Below are 25955 nucleotides of genomic sequence, written 5' to 3'. Positions count from 1 at the left end.
AAAATAAATAAAGGGAATGAAGTCTGCCCATCAATTAAAGTACCATTGATGGTTGTTTACATGTGTGCAGAAAATGGATGCTGGATGGTCCAACTTGTAGTGCCCTCTATAACCTGAAGGTGGTGCTGCAGCAATAATGTCGGGAAACTCCAAGCGTTTTGCAAAATGATATTCAAAGGGGCCCTCTCACTTAGCTCACCTCCAGCTTTCAGTGTTAATTATAGTGGACGCTTCTGTCAGAGTGTATCATTCAGATATACTAGGAAATCCTGAGCAATGGTTTAAACAACTGGGTCCTGAAACATAGAAACATAGAAAACCTACAACACAACACAGGCCCTTTGGCCCTCAAAGTTGTGCCGAACATGACCCTACCTTAAAAGTTACTTAGGCTTATCCATAGCCCTCTATTTCTCTAAGCTCCGTGTACCTATCCAGGAGTCTCTTAGAAGACCCTATCGTATCCACCTCCACCACTGTTGCCAGCAGCCCATTCCATTCACTCACCACTCTCTGCGTAAAAAACTTACCCGACATCTCCTCTGAATGTAGCCAATGGCACAGAGCGGTTACAATATAGCGTCTCAGCTCTTGAACTCAATCCCACGGTTGATGAAGGCCAATACACCGTATGCCTTCTTAACCACAGAGTCAACCTGCGTAGCAGCTTTGAGTGTCCTATGGACTCAGAGCCCAAGATCCCTCTGATCCTCCACACTGCCAAGAGTCTTACCATTAATACTATATTCTGCCATCATATTTGACCTACCAAAATGAACCACTTCACACTTATCTGGGTTGAACTCCATCTGCCACTTCTCAGTCCAGTTTTGCATCCTATCAATGTCCCGCTGTAACCTCTGACAGCCCTCCACACTATCCACTACACCTCCAACCTTTGTGTCATCAGCAAATTTACTAATCCACCCCTCCACTTCCTCATCCAGGTCATTTATAAAAATCACGAAGAGTAAGGGTCCCAGAAGAGATCCCTGAGGCACTCCACTGGTGACCGACCTCCATGCAGAATATGACCTGTCTACAACCACTCTTTGCCTTCTGTGGGCAAGCCAGTTCTGGATCCACAAAGCATGGTCCCCTTGGATCCCATGCCTCCTTACTTTCTCAATAAGCCTTGCATGGGGTACCTTATCAAATGCCTTGCTGAAATCCATATACATCTACTGCTCTACCATCATCAATGTGTTTAGTCACATCCTCAAAAAATTCAATCAGGCTCGTAAGGTTCATGCCCTGACTAATCAAGACTCTATTAACCTCTGCCTTAAATATACCCAATGACTTGGCCTCCACAACTCTCTGTCTGTGGCAACGAATTCCACAGATTCACGTCTCTCTGGCTAAAGAAATTCCTACTCATCTCCATTCTAAAAGGACGCTCCTCTATTCTGAGGCTGTGTCCCTTGGTCTTGAGACTCCCCCACCATAGGAAACATCCTCTCCACATCCACTGTACCGAGACCCTTCAACGTTTGATAGGTTTCAATGAGGTCTCCCCTCATTCTTATGAATTCCAGTGAGTAGAGGCTCAGAACTACCAAAAGCTCCTCACATGACAAACCTTTCAATCCCGGATTCACTTTCATTAATAGGTTTGTGTCACATATCAGAAGGCAAAACAGTTTGCATTTTATGAGTGCTTTGATATGGCTAAAATGAGGCTCCAGACTCTTAAAATGCACAGAACACTGAGGCATGATACAGCCCAATGATGTCAAAATACCATGAACAGTAACAGGATTCAGCCAAGTTGTTGAAGCAGATATATAAATTAACAAAATTGCTAAAGCTAGACTGGAAACTGAAAAACATTACAATTAAACATTTTGATCATGGTAAAGTAAGCCAGTAGTTTTGGGTCTGGTTTGGTAATTTTTAACAATGTTTTTAAATATTACAATGCAATATTATCATTAATTCAGCACAGTCTCTCTGCAATTGCCCCATATATAATTCAGGTTTTGAACAATGATTTAAGCCCGTTAAAACTTTGAGGATTGTGCCTTGTGTCTAACTGCTTTCTGGAATGCAACTGATATTTATATAACGTTCCAGAAAAATGGTCTTTGGATAAACCTTGTTAGAGTTCCCAGAGTTTTATATGCATTTGTCTGCACACTTTGCAAATAATATTGGTAAAATATCCATTCACAGGATGTAGGTGTTACTGGCGGTGCCAGTATTTATTGTTCCTTCCTAATTTCTCTGAACAGAGAAGGCAGTTAAGAGTCAAGATGGTTGGGTCGAAAGACAGACATAGACCAGACTAGGTAAAAACTTGGCAGATTTCCTCCTATTTAGAACATTAACAAATGGATTTTGTAGGATGCAAAGAATCCACAGTGAACATAGCATTCTTGAATAATCATTGCCCCATTTTTTCAAATGTAAACACCAAAATTAGGTTAAACAGCAAACACTAATCTCTTACCCTGTTTCTAAGCATCAAGTCCACTCCTGAGGTTATAATACTCATGGCCTCCCTCATCTCCAGCACAAACAGTCTGTGCCTGATTCTATAATACAGCTCTGTCTTTCTCCATCAATCCTTGGATTAGCAGTGTCTCCCTGCCAATCCTAGAATGGCATCCATCCTGATTACTCTTTCCCATAATTGTGAAGAATGGTGAGTCAATCAATTTTCTTCCTTTGACTCTACATCATATTCCTAGCTTTGTAGTATTGTACAGATGCCAACTTTGAAGTTTTTTCTCTTTTACACTGGACTATCCCTCTACTTCTATACATACTGCCTGACACACTGAATTCTTCCAGCAACTTGATTTTTGCTCCAGATTACAGCATCTGCAACCCCTTGTGTCTCCTATATTGTAGTCTATTTGCTTTATATGTAATGTTAACTTTGATTGTACTTTATTACATTAAAATAACGTATCTGCCGGATGTGCTTTATAATTCTTGCTGCCAATGAGATGAGGTTCATATTAACATTTAAAATCTTGCTTGGTGGTTGCAAGTTCAGCGCCAGCCCAACATTTGGGCTCAAGACCTAGGCCCAAACAACTTCAGTGTTGCACAGCGCAATTCAGCACCAACTTTATAGTGATCCTGCACTATTATACAAATATCAGAGAGTCCTTTTAATCAACATGAAAGAATCAGCCTCAGATGAGTAATTGAACTGTATCTATTCCCTGACATCACCTCCTCTCTCAGAATGTCCCGTGTGGTAGCAACATCCCATGGCCAAGCACTAGCATGGCATCTGTTTAAATAGATGTCATTCAATGGAAGGACTGCTACTCAGCATTCACCATAACTGCAAAGTTTCTCAAACTGCCAGCAATTTTTGTTGTGGCAAAGGAAGAAGACCAGCAGTTCTGACCAGAAACTTTAACTCGTCTGCTACAATGACTCAACCCCTCAACCCACCTCTGCCATTTGATAAAATCATACTTGATCCTTCTGTAACCTCAACTTTTCACTGGGAGCTTTTCATTCCACGTTTGTTAGGAAAAAATCTATCTGTCTCTGTGTCAACAATATTCAGACTGCATCCAATGACCTTTGAGGAAATGAGTTCCAAAGAACACAACCTTATGAGAAAGCATTGTGTCTTACCTGTCTGAAATGAGGGACCCCGGACCCCTTATTATTACAGTGACCCCTGGTTCCAGATTTGCCCATACTTGGAGTACTGTGTTCAGTTCTGTTAGCCTCAATTTAAAAGGAAGGATGTGGAAGCTTTAGAGAGGGTGCAGAGGAGATTTACTAGGATGCTGCCTGGATTAGAGAGCATGTCTTATGAAGAAATGTTGAGCAAGCTAGGGCCTTTCTCTTTGGAGCAAAGGAGGATAAGAGGTGACCTGATAGAGATGTACAAGATGATAAGTGGCATAAACTGAGTGGACATCCCAGAGACTTTTTCCCAGGATTGACATGGCTAATCTGAGGAGGCATAAGTTTAAGGTGTTTGAAAGAACATATAGAGTAGGCTTCAGAGGTAAGATTTTTATACAGAAAGTGGTAGGTACATGGAGTGGGGGTAGATGGAGAAGCATTGGGGACATTTAAGAGACTCTTAGATAGGCACAATGGATGAAAGTAAAATGGAGGGCTATTTTACTCCTCCATTAAGGGAGGAAAGGAAGGAAAGGGTTCGATTTATTGTGGAGTAGGTTAAAAGGTTGGCACACTATTGTGGGCTGAAGGGCCTGTACTGTGCTGTACACAGAACTATGTTCTATGCTCCTCTCCACATCCACCCCACCATGACAGCCCATAATCTCTTATATTTCAATCTAGTCCCTTCTTACACTTCTAAACTCCAATGAGTACAAACCTGACTTCTCTAACCTTTCCTCACAAGACAATCTGCTCATTCTTGGCTGCATGCTGACCTTAAGAACCATTTTCTGTATTGACTTGAAAAAGATACAAATAGTACCCCATGTGGTGATACTCTTCTTACAAAATAATTTGACATGGCTTCTGGCAAAACCCTTAAACTCTTGCGAAAGAAGAATCAGGACCTAGCTGGCCCCAACTGAAGACTGGACCCCTCAATGCAGTTAGTGAGCAGCAGCCTAAAAGGACTCTACTTATTTTTTTCATTGGAAATGCAAATGCAACATTTAACTGAGTGGTGTACTGGGCCAGTTCAGAGTCATCCGATATCTGGTGAGCCTGAGTCACATACAGACCTGTCTTGGTAAGGGTGGCAAATCTTCTCACCATATTTACAACAATCTAGTAATTTTGTGATCATCAAATAATTCTGGATTAATAACCAAATTTTGTGTCTGGATGCATAACAGCTTTCAAAGTTCAAGGTAAATTTATTATCAAAGTACACATGTCACTACATGCTACTCTGAGATTCATTCATATGGCAACAGCTCTGCACATGGCTGCAAGAATTTGCAGAAATGCGGACACAGCTCTGCACATTTCAGGGACCAGCCTCCCCTCTGTAAACTCAGTCTATACTACTCACTGTCTCAGTAAAGCAACCAGCAAAATCAAAGATCTCAAAAACCCTGGACGTTCTCTAGTCTCCCCTCCCCCACCAGGCACAAGATACAATAGCCTGAAAACATGTACCACCAGGCTCACGGGCAGTGTCTATCCCTCTGTCTTAGACTCTTGAACTGACCTCTGATACGATAAGATGGACTCTTGGCCTCACAATCTACCTCGTTATGATCTTGCACTTTATTGTTTACCTGCACTGCACTCTTTCAGTAGTTTTTACACTTTATTCTGCATTGTTATTGTTTTACCTCATTCTACCTCAATGCACTGTGTAATGATTTGATTTGTATAAACAGATTGCAGGACAAGACTTTCACCGTACCTTGGTACATGGAACAACAATAAAGCAACACCAATACCCAATTCCACACACGGCATTGTGAGATTTGAACTCAAGTCTCTATTGCTAATCTAGTAATTTAGCTGTTCCCACCACTGTATCTGACAAGGCACAGAACCGTGAACATAATGCATGGCTATGGACTTACAAACTAGGAAACACTAGGAAGTGAAGGTTCCTGCAAATACAAGGTCAGCTTTGCTAAACTGCTGCCAGCTTGATCTTCCCTGAGGAAAATGATGCACAATGGCCCAAGTAAAGGAAAAAGGCAAAAGGAAGCGTTGCATCTTTCACAATCACATAAAGCACCTCACAGCTATCCTTTGAAGTGTAATGTGGGAAACACAGCAGCCAAATTGTGCATAGCAAAATTCTACAAACAGAACATGTACACAAACAACTGGCCTGTTTTAGTGAGTCTCCTTCAGGGTAAATATTGGGTCCAGGCTACCAGAGAGAAATCTCTTGTTCTGGAATCCTTATGAATACCCTGAGGTGGGCAAATATGATTTCATTAGTCAGCTCAAAGACAGCACTTTCAATAATGCAGCATTCCCTCAGTATTCACACTGACTGTCAGTCCAGATATCTGTGCCCAGGAAACAGCTTCCTGACTCTGAACCATAACGGCAGTCCTCCGAGCCACATGAACATTCATGCCAACTGCCTCGTAAAAACTGGTGGATTTTCAAATAACTGGGTATATAATCTCAAATGAAACACCTATTTCTCTTTTGCTCTGATACTTTTAAGTAGGTACTGATTTTTCATGTTAGCTCTGGCACCAAGAGTTTAGAAGTGTGACTGTCCAGTGTCAAACCTGTGCACCCACACCAAAAGCCAGTCTCAATCTGCTGGCTGAAAGCCTTCAGTCATAGAGTACTACAGCACAGAAAGAGGCCCTTCAGTCCATCTAGTCCATGCCAAACTGTTATTCTGTTCAGTCCCACTGACCTGTACCCAAACCATAGGCCTCCATACCCCTCCCATGCATGTAATTATCCAAACTTCTCTTAAATGTTGCAATCAAACCTGCATCCACCACTTACGCTGGCAGCTTGTTCTACACGCACCACCCTGTGAGTGAAGTTCCCCTTCAGACTCCCCTTAAATATTTCACCTTTCACCACTGACCTATGACCCTTAGTTCGAGTTTCACCCAACCTCAGTGGAAAAAGCCTGCTTGCATTTACTCTATCTATACCCCTCATAATTTTGTACACCTCAATCAAATCTCCCCTCGTTCTTCTATGTTCCAAGGAATAAAGTCCTAACCTATTCAACCTTTCCCTATAACTCATGTCCTAAAGTCCCAGCAACATCCTGGTAAATTTCCTTTATACTCTTTCAATCTTATTGATAGGTAGGTAGGTGACCAGAACTGCACACAATACTCTAAATTAGGCCTCACCAATGCCTTATATAACTTCAACATAACATCCTATCTCCTGTACTCAATACCTTGATTTATGAAGCCCAATGTGCCAAAAGCTTTCTTTACAACCCTATCTACCTGTGACGTCACTTTCAAGGAATTATCCCTCTGTTCTACCACATTCCTCAGTGTTCTACCGTTCACTGTGTAAGACCTACCCTGGTCTGTCTTCCCAAGGTGCAACATCTCTTACTTTAAATTCCATTAACTTCCATCTATTGTTTTTCAGCCCATTTTCCAGCTGGTCCAGATCCCGCTGCAAGCTTTGATAGCCTTTCTCACTATCCACTATGCCCCTAATCTTGGTGTTAACTGCAAATTTGCTGATCCATTGCAATAGAGAAACAGAGGTAGTGATGTTTGGAGAATCCTGACCTGAGGAACAGAAAATATGACCACAGGTCCAATGAAAACCATGCTCCCAAACCAATCTTGCCACCAAGGGAAAGGTGAATCACAGACAACATGCCATTGGCTTGGGCTTCTTGTGCACAAATGCAATGTGCTTGACAAGATTACACACAAGCAGTTCCAGATACAGGGTAGCACAGTGGTGCTCAAAACATCACTGGACACAGTGAAATGGCTCTTGGTGCTCACAACGTGGATTAAGATAGTTACATTCACAAGAAACTAACAAACACTGGCATAATTCCAGGAACAGGAATTCTGCTCCTCCAATCAGCCACCAGCTGTTTTTTTTCCCCCTTTTTGCTTGTCTCCCGCCTTACAATTAACATTACAATGGAAATCGTATCTGTTGCCCAGGCAACCTGCTGAGGAAAAGGAGGAGTCTAAGCTCTTGTGCGCTCACCTTTAGGGCACAGGCCATGACAGGGCTCACACATCTTTACCCCGTTTTTCTCGACCTCCGTCTTGCCACTGGGGCAGATACGGACACACGAGCTCTGGTCCACGATGAAGTTTGCTGCAAGATTAAACAAAAACAGAGAATGGCCCTGAGAACAGTCCCAAAATAAAGGATTTGTCGTTCAGGATAAGGACAGTTTTTTTCACCCAGAGAGTGGAGAATCTATGGAATTCTCTGCATCAAAAGGCCATGGAGGCCTAGTTATTGAGGTAATTTAACAGATTTCTACATATTTAAGAAATCAAGGAACCAGGTAAAGGAGAGAATGGCTAATGAATGGTAGAACAGTCTGAGAGGCCAAATGACCTACTCCTACCCCAATTTCTTATCTTTTTCATGCTCTGCCTCATGGGCTCAGTGATTTGCAGGAACTGGCTCCTAAACTGTGTGACACTGAATCGGCTGTGACAGAAACCAAACACCACTGAGATATTAAACTGGCAGTTAGCTTTATGTCCCCTGCAGACGTGGAAATATGACATTTTTCACTAGCATAATGGTGTTCACCGGTTTATACAACCTGCAGAGAGATGTGGGGGAATTATTTTTTTAAACTTACTATGTTGCTGTGACCCTTGACCCTTTGCCAAAAAGGACAGTCACAGCAAATTCAACAGGAGCTCTCAGAAGAAGAGCAAAGGAGTGGGAGTATTCTCTGTAAATAGCCTGGTCCAGGCATTATGAGCTAAATGGCTCCTCCTATACAACAGTTTCTATGTAACTTCTCTGCCACTCTCTATGGGTATTGATTGCAAGCATTAGAAGGAACAAAACTCACTAGGTCAGATCAGAAAGTTGCAGTTTCCATGCCCTTCTGTTGAGTTAGCCAATTGCCTGGACACCACTTGGGTGGAAGAGAGAGGGGCAGGTGTAACACTTGGTTATGTCAGGGGTAAAAGAAAAATAAGGGACACCATGTTCTCTCTGTGAGGAAGCCATCATTAGCTTACGTTGTCCAACAGTTGGATATGCACATCTCAGATCGTTGTGCAACACCACCTGATGACGGTGCAGTTCCCAGGGATCAGAGAGTGGGAGACATTTCATGGCAACTTCAATGTACTTACCAGGGCAGCTCTTCACGCAGAAAGATCCGTACATGTACTTGGTGTCAGGGTTGCGCTCCAGCTGATAGGACTGCTTGTTGTAAATTAATGGTTGTGGACAGACTGGAACACAAGCATTGCTGTCATTGAAGCGTTTGCATGCCTATGGGAACAGAACCATCATTGGGAACAATCAGAATAGCATTAAAAAATTGCCCACTTGCACTCTGATGCTTGGGTACACTGCGGGCTCTCACTGCTCTTGGACATGTTACTCCCTGCAATGGTTCTTCACCATCAGCCACCCCGACTCACTTCATAAAGCTCCATTATCCTTCCTCTTCCTCAGCCACCAGCACATGCTCAGTCTTAGCTATATTCATTCTTCCATGAGTCACAAAATCATAAAATGGTTTCAACACAGAAGGAAGCCATTCAATCTATTGAGACAATACTGACTTTGTGGAAGAACAATAAAGCTAGCCTCTGTTCTCTCTCTTAATTCTTTTCTTTTTGATAAATATGTAGCTTACTTTGGATTGATAAACTACTACCCTGGCAATGCATTCTAAACAATAACCATTTACTAGTTTTCCCTCATGTCACTTTCCTAACCACCTTCATTCTATGACATCTTGTTCTTCACTCCTTCCATCAATGGGAACTGCTTCTCTTTGTCCTGTTCAGATCTACTCACACATTCCTGGTTCCAAGGAGAACAACCCCAGCCTCTTCAGTGTATCCAGATCACCAAAGTCCTTCATCCCCAGAATGATTCCAACAAATCTCTTCCACACTTTCTCCAAAGCCTTCACATCTTTCCACTCACAGTTGCTCACACTACGTCTCTTTGGACCCCCACCAAGCCAGCTACTTCCATGCCAACAGTCCTCATTAGATCTTTGATCACTGTCATACTGTCTCTTGGTGCTTACTTCACTCTTTGGGACTCACTCTGTCAATCCCTGCTTCAGAAAGATTTTCTATCGGCAGTGAGCATCAGAATCAGTTACCCAAAATTATCTGGTATTCAGATAAACAGGAAAAATAAAGCAGGTTCATGTTTCAAATTGACCTGATACATTAACTCAATTTCTCTCTCCCCACAGATATTGCTGAACTGTTTCTCCAACATTTTCCAATTTCCAGCGTAGGCTTTTCTTTTGTATCAGAATTCACACGGTTAAAGTGAAGATTTCAGATTCTAAAGTGAGCTTAGTGCTTCATGACGAGCAATGTGCTCTGGAATTGTAGTCACTTTTGCAAAGCCAGAAGTTCAATGGTTCAATTTAATAGCAGAGAATGTATAGAACCTGAAATTCTTACTCTCCACAGACATCCAAGAAACAGAAGAAAAACCCCAAAGAATGAAGGACAGAAAACATGAGAACCGCAAAGCCCCCCCCACACACAAAAGCAGCAGCAAAAGCATCAACCCACCCCCCTCCCCTCACTTGCTTCAGCTAAAGCATCAAACCCCCACCACCCACCATGCAAGCAATAACAAAGTCCCCAGAGACCATGATCTAGAGTCTATCAAAGGCTACTGTCCATCCCAACACTTCGACATCTCACTCTCTCTCTCTCTCTCACAGAAGGACTTACGAAGCAGTTGGTATCCTTGGGGCCGGAGCAGCCCCCAGCACACTCGCTGTGGCAGCACTCGCTTGGGTTGTGCTGTCCGAAGCATCGGCCATTACACTGAGGAGCGCACACTGATTTAGTCACTGGTGGGGGGAGAAAAGGAGAGCAAAGTCAGAATCATCGCGGCTTTTGTACTCCTTCATCGTTTTCCCGACAGCATTGATTCCTGCTCAGGTCCCCAGGGGGCAGATGTACTTCGGTTCGCACAAGTGAACATCTTTCAAATGCGTGGACAGGAATTGGTAATTCAGCTCCTCAGTCCTGCTCTGCTAGTCATTGCAATCACAGCTGACCTACCTTCCTAGCTGATTCTTATGCTCAAAAACATACAAATAACCTGAATGTTCTCAACAACCAAGCCCTCAGGGGCAGAGAAGCAAAGGGTGAAGAAAATTCTCACTTACATCTGAAATGGGCAGCTCCTCATCTTAATACACTGTCTCCCCCCCCAACTGTAAACTCGACACCTTGAGGAAACAGCCTCTCAGCGCCCTACTGTCAAAATTATTATGAATATTTCACAGTAGTAACAAAGGATCACAGGCTCAAAACGTCAAGTGTTTCTCATTAGCACACACTGGATGTTTTTTGCACCAACCTTTGTAAACTCTAGAGACTGTTGTGTGAGAAAATCCCGGGAGATCAGCAATCTGAAATATGCAAACCACCCCGTCTGGCACCAACAGTCATTCCATGCTCAAAGTCACTCAGATCACATTTCTTCCCCAATTCTGATGTCTGCTCTGAATGACAACTGAACCTCTTGACCATGTCTGCATGCTTTTATGGATTAAGTGGCTGCAAAATAAGTGGCTGATTAGATACTTGCATTAATGAGCAGATATACCTAATAAAGTGGCTGCCGAGTGTATGTCAGTGATAATAAACCTGATTCTGATTCAGTGAGCTGGCCTGTGAGGGTCAACCATTGCAGTGTGAACCAAATAACCTATAGGAGGAGCCAAATATGCATCTTTTGGAAGGGCAATAAATTCCAGATTAATGTTAGATCCAATCCAGTTTAAAAATTAGCTCTTTTTATTTTCTCACTTCTTAAGCACACCCTTGGGATCAAGATTTAGGTTTAGGTCAGATATCAGTGTTCCGCCTTTTTTGAAATAAGTTTTTTTTCTGTAAGTTATATAAGATTCTGAGGTTGAAACAGAATAACTTTTAATATATAGGACTCAGGGAGGGACTGACTGAGTGTCCATTTCCTCAGATTAAAGGATCTTGAACTTGAGACACAGCTTCTCTATAGGGATCTAACCACTCAGGATTGAGACGAGGAGAAAGTTCTTCACTCAGAGGATGATGAATCCTTGGAATTCTTGACCTAAGACTACAAAATAGTTCCTTAGTACAATAAGCTGGACTCTTAACCTCACAGTCTACCTCGTTATGATCTTGCACACTGAAAGTGCCTGCAGTGCACTATCTCTGTAGCTGTTACACTTTATTCTGCATTCTGTTAGTGCTTTACTGTGTTCTACCTCGATGCACTGTATGAACAGTATACAAGATGAGCTTCTCATTGTATCTTGGTACATGGGACAATAATAAACCAATTCCAGACTCAGTTACTGAGCATTCATGGCCAAGATTCAGAGACTTTTGAACTCCATGAAATTCAAAGGGATATTGGAAAAATGGGTTTAAGTTAGGGGATCCGCTGCAATCATACTGGCGTAGTGGTTAGCACGATGCTATTACAGCTCGGGGCACTGGAGTTCGGAGTTCAATCCCAACATTGTCTGTAAGCAACTTTGTACATTCCTTCCCATGTGCGGGTGGGTTTCCTCTGGGTGCTCCGGTTTCCTCCGGTTTCCTCCGGACGTACCGGTTGCTAGGTTAATTAGTCATTGTAAATTGTCCCATGATTAGGCTAGGATTAAATTGGTGGGTTGCTGGGCTGTGCAGCTCAGTGAGCCGGAAGGGCCCCTTCTGCACTGTATCTCTAAATAAATAGTACTGAACAGTGAAGCAGGCTCAAGGGTGTGAATGGTCTACTCCCGAACCTATCACTTAATCTTTGGTGAGCGAGACTGCTTAAAGCAATGCTAGCCAGGACACCAAGCAAACTTTTTTCTTCTCCAGCAGTTTTATTTTACCCCAACCAACAATTCAATCAGGTTTTCAGTGAAACAACTAATCCAGAAAGTACATCCCTGACCTGGTGACACTTCACCAGTCTGGTAAATCACACATTAATTCAGAATGTGGTTTCAAATCTTGGAATAAAGCAATCACAACCTGCCAATTCAGTTCAAGTTGACACTAATTTATAGACAATCTATAACTACTAGGAGTTTTGTGTGTCTGAAAGGATTTGGCATGTTTACGAATACAACTCCCATTCATATTGAGAAATTGTGTGTAAATCACTTTAATATTGAATGGTTTCATCCCAGACACACTGCTGTGTCACCTAGACAAATGGTGATAGCTGCCATTTCACCCACCAACACCAACTGCTTCTTAGGAAATACTGTGCGTTGGCTTGTCTGACTGAAACAACATTTTGCTAACAGACTCCAAGAGGACCACAACCTTAGTTGCAGAGAGGAGGAAGGGTAGAGGGAACAGAGGGAATATCTGTGATAGGGTGCAAACCAAGTTGCCAACAATTGCTTGAAAAATGGCAATTGGACAAAAGAATATTAAGGTAAGTAGTCCAGGTACATAACTGGAAAAAGTGTGTGGGAAGCTGAGATTTTATCTGAAACTTTAAAGTTCAATATTAAGGCCAGGTACATAACTGGAAAAAGTGTGTGGGAAGCTGAGATTTTATCTGAAACTTTTAAGTTCAATATTAAGGTAATAGCCAGCGAGCACCATGCAGCTTGTTACCATAGAGAAACCGCGCAGGCAAAGAGAGCGGGAATCACCCGATGGGAGATGTTGAGGGAGGCTGTAGGATCCAGGTGCTTGCAGACCTCGCTGCTGAGGACACCTTACTACTAAGCAGAAGGGCCCCTATATGCTGACCCTCCACACCAGGCACCGGATGATTCATTGCTGCAGGAGCTCCAGCTGAGAGCAAGGATGCACACCAGCTCCCCTGCACAGCAGAACAGAGCTCACACACGTCTTTTTTTTTAAAAGTATAGATGAATCACAGTGCACTCCTCTGCATATTTTCGCTATCTCACATCCAATCCATTAACAATGCACTTTGCAGTAACAATTACTTACAGATCTGACAGTCTAACTCACTCGGGCCCCAGCAATGTCCTTTACAAGATGGATGACACTGGGAACCTGAAAAGCAGGAAATAATCATCATTATAAATCAAAAACACGTAGCCCAAAGAGTCAATGACATTATAATGATAAACTGGAAATTGAGCGATTAAGTAACAGATGAACAAACTAAACCAGTCATGCACATTTAATTTTGGACCTGGCTTTCTTCTGAAAGCAATGTTTCTGTAAAGGAGGAGGCCATTCCATCCGCCACGTCTGTGCTGGAGCTGCTGCCACACCTGGCTTTGTTATTAGCTATGAGATTTGCCAGGACCAGATTGAAAGGGAGGGATCTGAACTAGCAGTTAAGCTTGATTCAATGCCCTTGAGAGGGATGGAGATGAAGAGAAGCAGAAAACACATAAGGAGATTGTCAAAAAGTCCCCAGCACAGACTTTAGTGAGTTGAACATCAGGTTTGAACAAAATCCTCGATCTGCAAGTCTCAAGTCATGAAAGTGATGGAATACTTTCCACATGCCTGGATATCTTCAATTCTCAAGGAATTCCACACCTTCCAGGACATAACCTGCCTGAATGGAACCTCAACCTCCACCTTAAACAGTCATCCCTGCACCACCAGTGGACAGTGGCCGCAGGGCATACCATCTACAGAAACTGCACTGCAGTCGCTTACCATAGCTGCTGCTACAACATGCCCAAACCCATGATAAGGGCGACAGGTGCGTGGAAAAGCACCACTTGCAGGTTTGGGGTTATGCATCTTTTCAGTTACCATAGGGCAGAAGCCTGAAGTCCCAAACACCAAGTTTAAGACCAGCTATTTCCCTCCATTCAGTCTTTGAACCAACTGGTAAAACCCTAATCATTACAGTTTAGCAACACTATGACCACTTTGCACTAATTATGTTTTCTTGTAATAACTTTGCATTTATGTTTAATATATGTTTTATTTGTGAATGGTGCTTATCTGATGCTGAATGCCTGTGATACTCCTGCAAGCACCTGGCAAGATGACAATAAATTTGACTAAATAAATAAATTCCTCTTCAAGTCACACAACATCTTTACTTGGAAATATGTCACTGGTCCTTCATCACTGCTGAGTCTAAACTCAGGAACTCCCTCCCCCTCCCTCCCTCACCATGAGTACCTCAAGGGGGGTTACTGATTGGCAATAAATGCTAACCTTAAGTGAAGCACAGATATGAATAAAAACCAAGACCAATTTATCGTGCAAGTTTTTTAAAAGCGCAGATTCCAAAGTTGCTACCCCTAGTTGTTTGGGTGTAGTACTCACAGCCTTTGATGACATCCTTTGTCTCATTGAAGTCCATTCTCTCCTTTGGGTTGTGTAGGATGTCAGCCCAATCAATTGACTCCGTGTGGCACAGAAATTTGTTGGATTCCAGATATACACCTCCCACCAGAATCTCTGCAGAGCACAAAAAAAACGAATGGAATAGCATAAGTAAAGAAGTGAAATAACGATTGTTGGAAGTCCAAGAAGATGCAAGAGAGAATTTTATTTTTTGGCTAATGCAGGGAATAAGTATTGCTTGGAGTATGAGCACAAGAGTTGCCAAATTCTAGTAAAACCTCAGCTCAAAGTATTGCAATTGGATCACAGTTTATATAGACTACAGATGTTCTTTATGATAGATTATTCTTGAAATATCTAAAATACCATTCTATTTCAGTTATCAGTCTTCCAAATCAACAAACTTTCTCACAATATTCCTCTATCTGATGGTGAATGTGTTCTTCCTTCAGTGTTCATTACCTGGCTAGAAGAAAATAAATATCTGCCCTAGAGACCTTTGTGGTTAAAAGAATCATGCACCACGGCCAATATCCACATCTTATCAAGCCTCTCAAAGTGTGACTGCACATGATACTGTTGGGTATTTCAATAGGCACACATGGAGACTTCACTAATGTCACTCTAGGTTACAAAAATGTGTTACAGACAGTCCTATGGACAAGCAAAGCCACAGACTCAGTTATTTGCTTGACCTCAAGTTCGGGTTTCAGGAATGCTGAGCAACAGAAAGGAAAAGATAACTAGCCAGGGCTCATAGTCCTGATTAAGATAAGGTTCCCCATGCAAGGCTCCTTCATGAAGTAAGGAGGCATGGGATCCAAGAAGACCTTGCTTTGTGGATCCAGTATTGGCTTGTCCACAGAAGGCAAAGGGTGGCTGTAGATGGTTCATATTCTGCATGGAGATCGGTGACCAGTGGTGTTCCACAAGGATTTGTTCTGGGACCCCCTCCTCTTTGTGATTTTTATAAATGACCTGGATGAAGAAGTAGACAGATGGATTAGTAAGTTTGTTGATAACACAGAGGTTGGAGGTGTTGTGGATCATCTGAAAGACTGTCAGAGATTACAGCGGGACAGTGATAGGATGCAAAACTGGGCTGAGAAGTGGCAGATGGAGTTCAAACCATATAAGTGTGAAGTGGTTCATTTCAGTTGGTCAAATTTGAAGATAGAAGGGCAAAACTCTTGGTAGTGTGGAGGACCTGAGAGATCTTGTAGTCCGTGTCCATTGGACATTCAAAGCTGCTGCGCAGGTTGACAGTTTTGTTAAGAAGGCATATGGTGTGTTGGCATTCATCAACCGTGGGATTGAGTTCAAGAGCCGTGAGGTAATGTTACAGCTAAATAAGACCTTAGTTAGACCCTACTTGGAGTAATGTGTTCAGTTCTGGTCACCTCATTACAGGAAGGATGTGGAAACTGGAGAGAGTGCAGAGGGGATTTACTAGATGTTGTCTGGATTGGAGAGCATGCCTTATGAGAATAGGTTGAGTGAACTTGACCATTTCTCCTTGGAGCGATGGAGGATGAGAGGTGTATAAAATGATGAGAGGCATTGATCATGTGGATAGCCAGAGGCTGTTTCCCAGGGCTGAAATGGCTAACACGAGGGGGCATAGTTTAAGGTGCTTGGAATTAGGTGCTGAGGGGATGTCAGGGGGTAAGTTTTTCCACACAGAGAGTGGTGGGTGTACGGAATGCACTGCTAGCAATGGTGGTGAAAGTGGATACAGTAGGGTCTTTTAAGGGACTCTTAGATAGGTATAGGGAGTGTAGAGAAATAAGAGCTCTCTGCTGTAGGGTAATACTAGGCAGTCTCTAGAGTAGGTTACGTGGTCGGCACAACATTGTGGGCCGAAGGGCCTGTAATGTGCTTAATATTTCTATGTTCTAAGATTTAAGTGCTACCTGTGGCTGAGTGGGCTACACTCTTAGCAGAATTTAGAAGTTGTGGATTGAAATCCTTCTGCACAGACTCAAACACAGAAATTCAGGCCAGAGGGAATACTTAAGAGATGTCAAACCCAATGGATGTGGAAAATACTATGGCCACTATTTTGGAGAGAAGCAACATAATTCTCCCTAGTGCCCTGAAGCCAATATTTATCCTGTGCCATTTAAATGCAAGCTCTGGTTGGAGTATGTGTGTATGTGCGGAAAAGTGTTGAGACCAAGATTTGATCAAGTGTGACCTTACCGAATAATAGAGCAGACGAGGAGCCAATTGACCTACTTCTGCTCCCACTTCTCCACAACGAGTGGACAGTGGGCTGGGGACAAGTGTGTGGATGGTCCCAGCCAGCCTGATTTTCAAGCAACTGTGCAATGTCCTAGAACTGTGCATCATAAGCAAAAAGTAGCTCAAGCCTAAAGTGAAGAAAATGGGAGGGTGCAGGGATCTCAATCTTTGTAAACACACAAACACTACTACTTGATAGCTAAACATTACCTTTTCACCATTTATATGATAATCCTTTGTTTCCGTCTTTTAAATGGGGATCTTTCTACTGATAACACAATATGCTGTTAAGTGGATGGTTCTCAGGAGTTGATTAAGGATACGTCCACACTAGACCAAATAATTTTGAAAACGCCAGTTTCGCGTAAAAACGATAGGCGTCCACACTATGCGTTTTTAAAACTATCTCTGTCCTCATTAAGACGGATGTTTTGGCGAATCTCCTCCTACTGGGCATGCGCAGGACACATCTACCGAAAACAAGCAACATGTTTGGTGTCGAATCTCGCTGTGAAAGTGTGCGTTTGTGCAGTTACAGACTAGAAAAACTTAAACGACAGACAGCTGTTGGCTCTCGCGCAGGAGGACTTAAAAGTTAAAAAAAACACTGGAGCGTATGGAGGCAACTGACAGGGAGTTCATGGACAGTATGACCCGGCTGACGGCAAACATTGAAAAACTGACTAACTCTGTTGCATTAATAAAGCACCTTGTTAAATATGTAAAACATGTCTGCATCAGTGTTATCTTGTATTTCCATACAATGTTACATTAGGCTGTTACACCTCTATTGTCAGAGAAGTACTTGCATAAATAGGTAAACCACCTTCATACGAGCAAGGACAGAAAACAGGGCAAAGTGAGTATACTTATTTATTCAGTAAGTTATGGGTCAAAGTATTTGGTGAGTACATTTCTAACTCTTCTGGCTTCAGTCTCGTTGCCGTCTGTTCTGAAATTGTTAGGTTGCGTTCAAGAAAACAATGAAATGGCGTGCTGCCATCACCATCTGTTCTGGCACGTCATGACAGCGTTTTCAGATTTCTCCGGTTACCCCGTCCACACTGCTCCGGCCAAGCAGCATTTTCAAAATTACACACCCTGGAGAGCGTTTCTGAAAATCTCCAGTTTCGGGGGACAAAAACACCGTTTTAGTGTGGACGGAGGGTAAAAACGAAGAGAAAATTCTTCGGTTACGGATTTATCCAGTGTAGTGTGGACGTAGCCTAAATCTTGGGGGGGGGGAGGGGCAGCTGAGGTAGAAGTCTAAGAATAAAAGGCTTTTTGCAGTGAGTTGGTCACGGAGTTTAATTTAAAACCGTCTTTATGCAAGACAGGAGGCCACCCTATGAGAATGACCATGCAGAAGTGATATTTGTAACTGCAGACAGCAACATCTTGGCCTAATGACCTTAGTTTAGATTTAGTTTTCCCACTGCTGGCAACCATGCTTTCAGCTTCCTAGGCCCCAAACTCTGGAATTCCCTCCCTAATCCACACTTCCAATCCTTAGATTCTCCTCAATACCTGCATCACTGATTGAGCTTTTGCTTGCCTGTTCCAATATCTCCTTATGTGACTCAGTATCAAATGTTTTATTTGATTTGTTAATAGTCTCGTGAACTCTTGTGTGATGTGCTTCCTAAACTCTGTCCCAATCCCTACAGACACCTTGCTAGATGTTTGCCATTCTGTATGACTGAAAGTTGTTGTTATCCTTGACTGGAACCCCCAGCTCACCTGCCCAGACTAACAGTTGAAAGTAACACCAATAATAGAGCAGCACGGTAGCATAGCGGTTAGCGTAACACTTTACAGTGCTAGCGATCAAGGTTCACTGCCCGCAAGAAGTTTGTGCTTTATCCTCGTGACCATGTGGGTTTCCTCTGGGTGCTCCGGTTTCCTTCCACGTCCCAAAGACACACGGGTTAGTAAGTGGGCATGCTATGTTGGCACTGGAAGCATAGCTGGCGACACCTGTGGACTGCACCCAGCACAATCCTCGTTGATTTGATTTGACGCAAATGACGCATTTCACTGTATGTTTTGACGTACATGTGACAAATAAATAAAGCTCATCAAAAAGAAAAACATCCTGATAATTACTGTGTCCAGTGTACAAAATTTGCGACAGTCATGGGCTGCACCAGCACATCCTCAGACTGTGTTGGTTGTTGACACAAACAATGCATTTCACTGCAAGTTTTGATATATGTGTGACAAATAAAGCTAATCTAATCTTATCACTCTGCCGGATGCTATACAATATTGTTCACACAGACCCACATCATCTTCTCACACTGCCCTGTGACTTTAACCAGGAGGATGGGATAATGATAAGGGTCTGCTCCATCACTGACATATGTAAAGAGAACCTTACTGGCAGACTTCGGATGTGGATTGTACCCTAGCTGTAGCCCACAATATCTGTCAGTGGATAACAAATTTATAACAGGAAGGAAGCAGCATGCAAAGCTGGGCTCCTACTTATTCGATCCAATGTCTATAAGCACAGGCTCTCCCCAGGGCCGTCTTCTTTCACCCCCTCCTGTTCTCACTTTATAACAGATGACTGTACCTCCACAGGCAAACCATTAAAATCCTGAAGTTCACGGATGATATGATTGTAGTTTGTCTCATCTCTAATAATGACACGAGCTGCTATCAAAGAAAGGTAGACTGTCCTGCAGCATGGTGTGTTCATCACAGCTTGGAGCTTAATGCTATCAAGACAGTGGAAACGAGGATTGACCTCTGCTGACAACCCCCTACCTGCCTCCCCCACCCCCCCTTGGAAGTTAATGGTCAGGCTGTGTCTGGGGTTGAGTCTTTCAAACTCCTGGGGTCTACCATTACCTATAAATACATTGAAGTGGGGCAGGCACATTACACTCATCACGAGGAAAGCCCAGCGGAGATTGCTCTTCCTACACCAGCTTAGGAAACTTAACGTCTCAGGGTGTATCCTGATGAATTTTTATTCCGCCATCGTTGACAGTGTTGTGACCACCTCTATCACTCTCCGTCCGCCGCCTCCTCACTCTCCAAGTCCAGATTGCAGTGAGCCACTCATTAGAGAAAATTACTGATATTAGGAGACCTGTTCATTGCCAGGACAAAGAAAAGAGCTGAAAAGTTTACTGCTGACTCCACCCACCCTAACAGTCACCTATTCACCAAATTGCCATCGGGGAGACGCTGCAAGTTGATCACCACCAGGGCTACACATCCTCTCTGAAGTTTCTTTCTTGTAGCTGTCCAGCTTCTCAACAAAATTCACTCAGGTGTAATACTCTAACTGTCCCTGCACAACATCAGTTAAATGCTCTTTCCTGCTCTCCTTGTTCTGTTGATAATTATTGAGTCTGTTCGTGTGGTCACGTTTATTTAAGATGTTTGCACATGTGACCGTTCTGCTACTTGTTGACTGCTCGTGACTATTTGCACTATTGTCCTGTAAACTGTTGGTTGCTATTGTGTTGTCTGTTATGGTGCTGTCCTGTGTTTTATGCTTGGCACCAAAATGCAATCAATTCTGGCATGCTTCACATACTGGCCATAAAGTGATTCGGATTCTGATTCTAGTTGTTATGGGTATGTGACCTGGTTGGAGAAGTGTGAGGTGGGGGGGAATGGAATGGTGGGAATGAGTTGGAGTGAGAGCAGGAGAGTGGAGTTAGTGTGAGAGTGGGATAAGGAGAATTTTTGGGGAGAGGAATGGAGGTTGAGTGGGATGATGGCAGTGTGAAGGGTCTCAGAATAGGGGAGGGGAGCTGATGTATAGGTGAGTAGGATGGGGGCAGTTTGTTTTGGCTGAGGCTGTGGCAGAGCAAACAACAACCTTTGGACTGGCTGCTTCCACAGAGCCTGTTGCCTAGTTTGAGGTGAAATTTGGCTCCAGTTCTGCTCCTTGGCTGAAAATCTGGTTTGACAGAAACTGTAATTCTCTCACTGACTCATTGCAAAAGTCACAACAAATAAATCTTTTAATTAGACCTGTCATCCAAACCCACATCTTTAACAGAGAGCTGGAGGGAAGCACAAAGGCACTTACTCGATGCAAAAATAGCCCCTTTTCCCCCAGGTTGATTATGGGAAGGTGGAGGGTCTTCACTAAAACTTGAGCTAGCTTCAGTATCTGAGCACTAGCAGCTAATCTAATGGTCACTGTGTGGTATAAGGTAACGTCAAGCTCAGAGATGTTGGTTGCTTTTGTAGAAATGCTTGCCAACATTCCCTGTCCATACTGCCAAGATGTGGCCTCCTAAGCTCCTCTGTGCTCACAAAAGGTATACCCTTCAACCAGGCAGAGCAAAGGAAACCATAACGTCACAGCGTCTGTAAAGTGCTCCAAAGGTATCTTAAGTCTTTGCCAAGGCAACGATGTAGACTATGGTTCCAGAGCACTCACTACTCCCCGGGAGTCCCTCTCCAATTCCTCTTGCCCACCTGTCCAAAGATCTTACCTGTCAGATGTTTAAAGCCAAGCTGCTTCAGCCCTTGAACTCCATCTTTCCGGTAGTTGAGGATCACAGAGAGTGCGTACTTGTCATCGTAGAGTGCTGTACCACGGATAATTCGCAGATTTTCCAGAGGAAGATACTCAAACTGATTCAGTGCCACGAGCAGGTAGCCAGTAACCTCCCGGATTGACTGTGGGGCAAAGAAGCCAATGTTAGATCTGCAAAGGGATGTACTATACAATGGACGGGTTCAATCCAGAGTAAAGCTCCCTCTGCACTGTCCCATTAAGCATAAGGACAGCAACGGTATGAAAAAGATTAAGTTCAATGTACACTCAAAATACTTTACTACCCTCTCAGAAGACAGTCCATACTACATTAAACTTTTGACTTCCTGTGTTCCGCTGTCATCCAATTTAATGTCATTACCCATATTCTGTAATCTCCTCCAGCCCCTCCTACCTCAGAGACCTCACTGCTCCTTGAAATTTGCCCTCTTGTTCATTTTAGACAGCAACTCCCACTGCCACCCCTTCTCCCCCACTCCACTAACAGTTGTGCCTTCAGCTACTTGGGCCTAAGCTCTGAAATCCCCTTGCTAAATCTCTATGTCCCTCATCGCCCCTTTAGAATGCTCTTTAAAACCCACCTCTAACACCAAATATTGCTATTCATTGATTTTATTGTAGTTCTTTGTTCTGTTGTGAATGCCTGCAAGAAAATGAATCTCAGGGTTGCATATTGTGACTACTTATTTATTTGTCTGTTTATTTTGAGACACAGTGTGGACTAGGCCCTTCTGGCCCTTCAAGCCGCACCCCCCAACAACCCGCACCCAGACAACCCCGATTTAACCCTAACCCTAATCACGGCACAATTTACAATGAACAATTAACCTACTAACCGGTACGTCTTTGGATTGTGGGAGGAAACCAGAGCACCTGGAGAAAACCCACGAGGTCACGGGGAGAACGTACAAACTCCTTACAGGCAGCAATGGGAATTGAACCCAGGTCTCCTGTACTGTAAAGCTTTGTGCTAACCTCTATGCTACCGTGCCACCCCCAATACGTAGTATGATCATAAATTTACTTCGAACTTTAATAAATCATCTCCAATTTCTTTCATGCAGCTTTTATCAATTTTTGATTGATAATCACTCCTGGAATGCACCTTGGGGTATTTACTATGTTGGATGTACTGTTTAAGTTCACTGCTGTTGTATTTGGGAGAACTGTCTCAATTTTCTCTTATGCTTTGCTGGCTAAGACAGACTTGGCATTAAAGTATGAGAATGCTGTAAACAGAACAAGAATTTTTCTTTTTCTATTCTACACCCACAAGAAACTGGGTAGAAAGTCCCAGTGGCAGCCAAGTTAGCAGAGAGAGCAGGTTTTTGAAATGTCAGTGCAACGTTCTTTGGAAGCCAGCTCCCAGAGGCTGAGAAACAATTTGTAAACTTCACTATGCCACTGAGCTTCAACCAGTCGAACATGTGTTGCAATAGAAGTGCTATTTCTAATATAACAAATCAACTACACAGACATACAGAATGGAAACTGCCCTTTGGCCTAACAGGTCCATGCTGGCCAAGGTTCCCATCTAAGGCTAGTCCCAATTGACCCATCTCTCTCTAAACTGTTCGTATCCGTGTACCTGTCCAAGTGTCCTTTAAATTTTAATTCTGGTCTTTTATTTAGCTACCTTGGCAGCAAGAAAGATCAGTGTAAATATTAAACTGAGAGGGCCACAATGCAACAGCCCCTGGAGGAATAATGGAGGCAAGCAACAGTTTGACCAGGAACAACTCCTTTAACCTCCTATTCCTGAGGGATTAACGGCTTTGAACAGTTTGTATCAGTGCCTCATGCTGAGGCACCAAGGACAGAGAAGGGAGACATATTTAAACATATCTGGTTGTCCAGTTGGAGACCACATCCAGTTGCCCTGGTGGTGGAGGAGCTGCTGGTTGGTGAACAGATTATCAACAAGCAGCTTTTGTGCCCATTGTAAGAGATTTCATTATTCTCACAGCATTTATTGCCCTTCAGAAGGTGACGATTAGCCATTGCAGTCAGGTTTATTATCACGGACGTATCTCATGAAATTTGTTGTTTTGAGGCAGCAGGACCATGCAATACATTAAAAATTCTTATAAGTTACAATAAAATATATTATATGCACACACAGTGCAACAGAGAGCAAAATAGTGAGGTAGTAATCAGGGGTTCATGGATTGTTATGAAATTTGTTATTAAAATGTTGAGTGTGTGTCCTGTACCTCCTCCTGATGGTAGTAAAGAGAAGAGGGCATGTCCCAGATGGTAAGGCTGTTTAATGATAGACACCACCTTCTGGAGGCACCGCTGCTTAAAGATGTGCTGAATACTGGGGAGGCCAGTGCCCATGATGGAGCTGGCTGAGACTACAACCCTCTGCAGCTTTTTCTGATCATGTGCGTTGGAGCCTCCAGATCAGACAGTGATGCAACCAGTCAGAATACTCTCCATGGTACACCTGTCGAAACTTGCTGGAGTCTTTGATGATGTACCAAATCTTCTCTAACTAATGAAGTAGAGCCACTGGTGTGCCTTCCTTGTGAAGAAGCTCCCAGAGTGCTGTCGTAAAGGAGGTTCCAAGATTTAGACGTAGTGACGATGAAGGAATGGTTTACACTTCCAAGTTAGGTTGAAGTGCAACTTGGAGAGGAGCATATGCAAGAGGCGGTCTTCTCGTGCACCTGCTGCCTTTATCCTTCTCAGTGGTGAAGCTTGTGGATTTGGGATGTGCTACCAGATGCAGATGTCAGTGGGAAGGCCAGCATTTATTTGCCCTACTTGCCCTTGATGAGATGTTAGTGAGCTGCTATCACAAACACTAAAGTCCTGATACAGATCCCAAGTGGAGAAGTGATGTGCCTCTATGATGTGGTATATGGTTTGGGATGCATGGCCACTATTGCACTGTGCATCTTCCATTTGTGGAGCAAGTGGCCACATCCTCCAGGGCTACACAGACTGTTGAGTCCTTTACACTGTCTTTGAGGGAGGTTGAAATCAGGGACTTCTGCTGAGAAGATGGTGACAAGGTATTTGTTCCCTGTATTGGATGCATCTCTAACTCATCATTCCATCTGGACAGTGGGCTTGTGAAAGTAAAACTATCCAAAAAAATGTGCGCTAATAGATGTAGTCAACTGCCAAACAATGTCCTCTCCTGGAATTATTTGTTCGAAGACAGCATTTGGAAAGTCAAGGGGAAAAAAATCTATATAATCTGGCCTTCAGTGTTTGAAAGTAGAGGGGCAGTTTCCACATATGTTTGCTACAGAAGCCAGTAGTAGTTACTTCCACCACATACGCTTTTAAATGTCCCCGGTCCCACGTTTCATCAGACAGGCCCAGACAGGCAGTGCTTACCTGTAGTTTGAGATAAAGATTGCACATTTCTCAGCACTCCTTATCATGATGAATGTGCTGACATACCTGCATTTCAAATAGGAAACAACTTTTTTTCCCACAGTATGTTTGGCTGCAAACACTATTCAGGAAAGTTTTCTTTTAACTTCAATTAGAAGAGAATGTTTTACAAAAGGACCTCATATGCCTTAATGTCTCCCTGTCCATTTATGCAACTTGTTATTGTTTTATCAGGACAATCCAACATGCTCTGCAGCCAATGAACTATTTTCTGAACAACAATCATTGTTATTGTGCAAATACTGTAGTCCATTTAGTTTTGTGAAATGTCCAAAGGCACTTTGCAAATTGTCAAACAAAATTTGATACCCAGCTATGTAAAAATCTATTAGGACAGGTGACTAAAAGCTTAGCCAAAAATGTAGAATTTAAGGACATCTTAAAGGAAGAGAGAGGGGAAAAGGGGGCTCAAAATCAGGTTTAATATCACTGGGAAATGTAAAATTTGTTGTTTGCTTTAGCAGTACAGTGCAATATATAATAATAAAAACCATAAATTACAATAAGAAATATATGTAAAAATTAAACTAAAGAGCAAAAATAAAGAGAAAAAAATACTGAGGTAGTATACATGGGCTCACTGTCCATTCAGAAATCTGATGGCAGAGGGGAAAAAGCTGTTCCTGAAACGTTGAGTGTATGTTTTCAGGCTCCTATACCTCCTCCTTGATGGTAGCTATGAGAACAGGGATGTCCTGGGTTGCAGCCCTTTTGAGGCATCACCTTTTGACAGTGTCATCAATGCTGGGGAGGCTAGTACCCCTGATGGAATTGGTTGAGTTTACAACTTGCTGTAGCTTTTGCTGATCCTGTGCAGTGGCCCCTCCATACCACATGATGATGCAGCCAAATTTGCGAGCGTCTTTGGTGACATACCAAATCTCCTCAAA

The 25955-nt window shown here is 43.0% G+C and overlaps 1 protein-coding gene across 2 annotated transcripts in view; it reads right to left on the bottom strand.

The window, feature by feature from the left end:
• Positions 1–25955, bottom strand: part of LOC140741132 (receptor tyrosine-protein kinase erbB-4-like) — a 138778-nt gene that overhangs the window by 48872 nt on the left and 63951 nt on the right. For both annotated transcript variants that reach the window (XM_073070942.1, XM_073070941.1), the window contains exons 3-8: positions 21590–21776; positions 14859–14993; positions 13548–13613; positions 10314–10435; positions 8730–8871; positions 7606–7719 (exon numbers count right to left, since the gene is read on the bottom strand). In XM_073070942.1, the coding sequence (XP_072927043.1) occupies positions 7606–7719; positions 8730–8871; positions 10314–10435; positions 13548–13613; positions 14859–14993; positions 21590–21776 (766 nt within the window). The remainder of the gene's footprint in view (positions 1–7605; positions 7720–8729; positions 8872–10313; positions 10436–13547; positions 13614–14858; positions 14994–21589; positions 21777–25955) is intronic.

Source organism: Hemitrygon akajei, chromosome 18 (genome assembly GCF_048418815.1).
Source record: "Hemitrygon akajei chromosome 18, sHemAka1.3, whole genome shotgun sequence".
Classification (NCBI taxonomy): Eukaryota; Metazoa; Chordata; class Chondrichthyes; order Myliobatiformes; family Dasyatidae; genus Hemitrygon; species Hemitrygon akajei.
The sequence above is the reverse complement of the archived record's forward strand: the minus strand, read 5'-3'. Positions and strand labels throughout refer to the sequence as shown.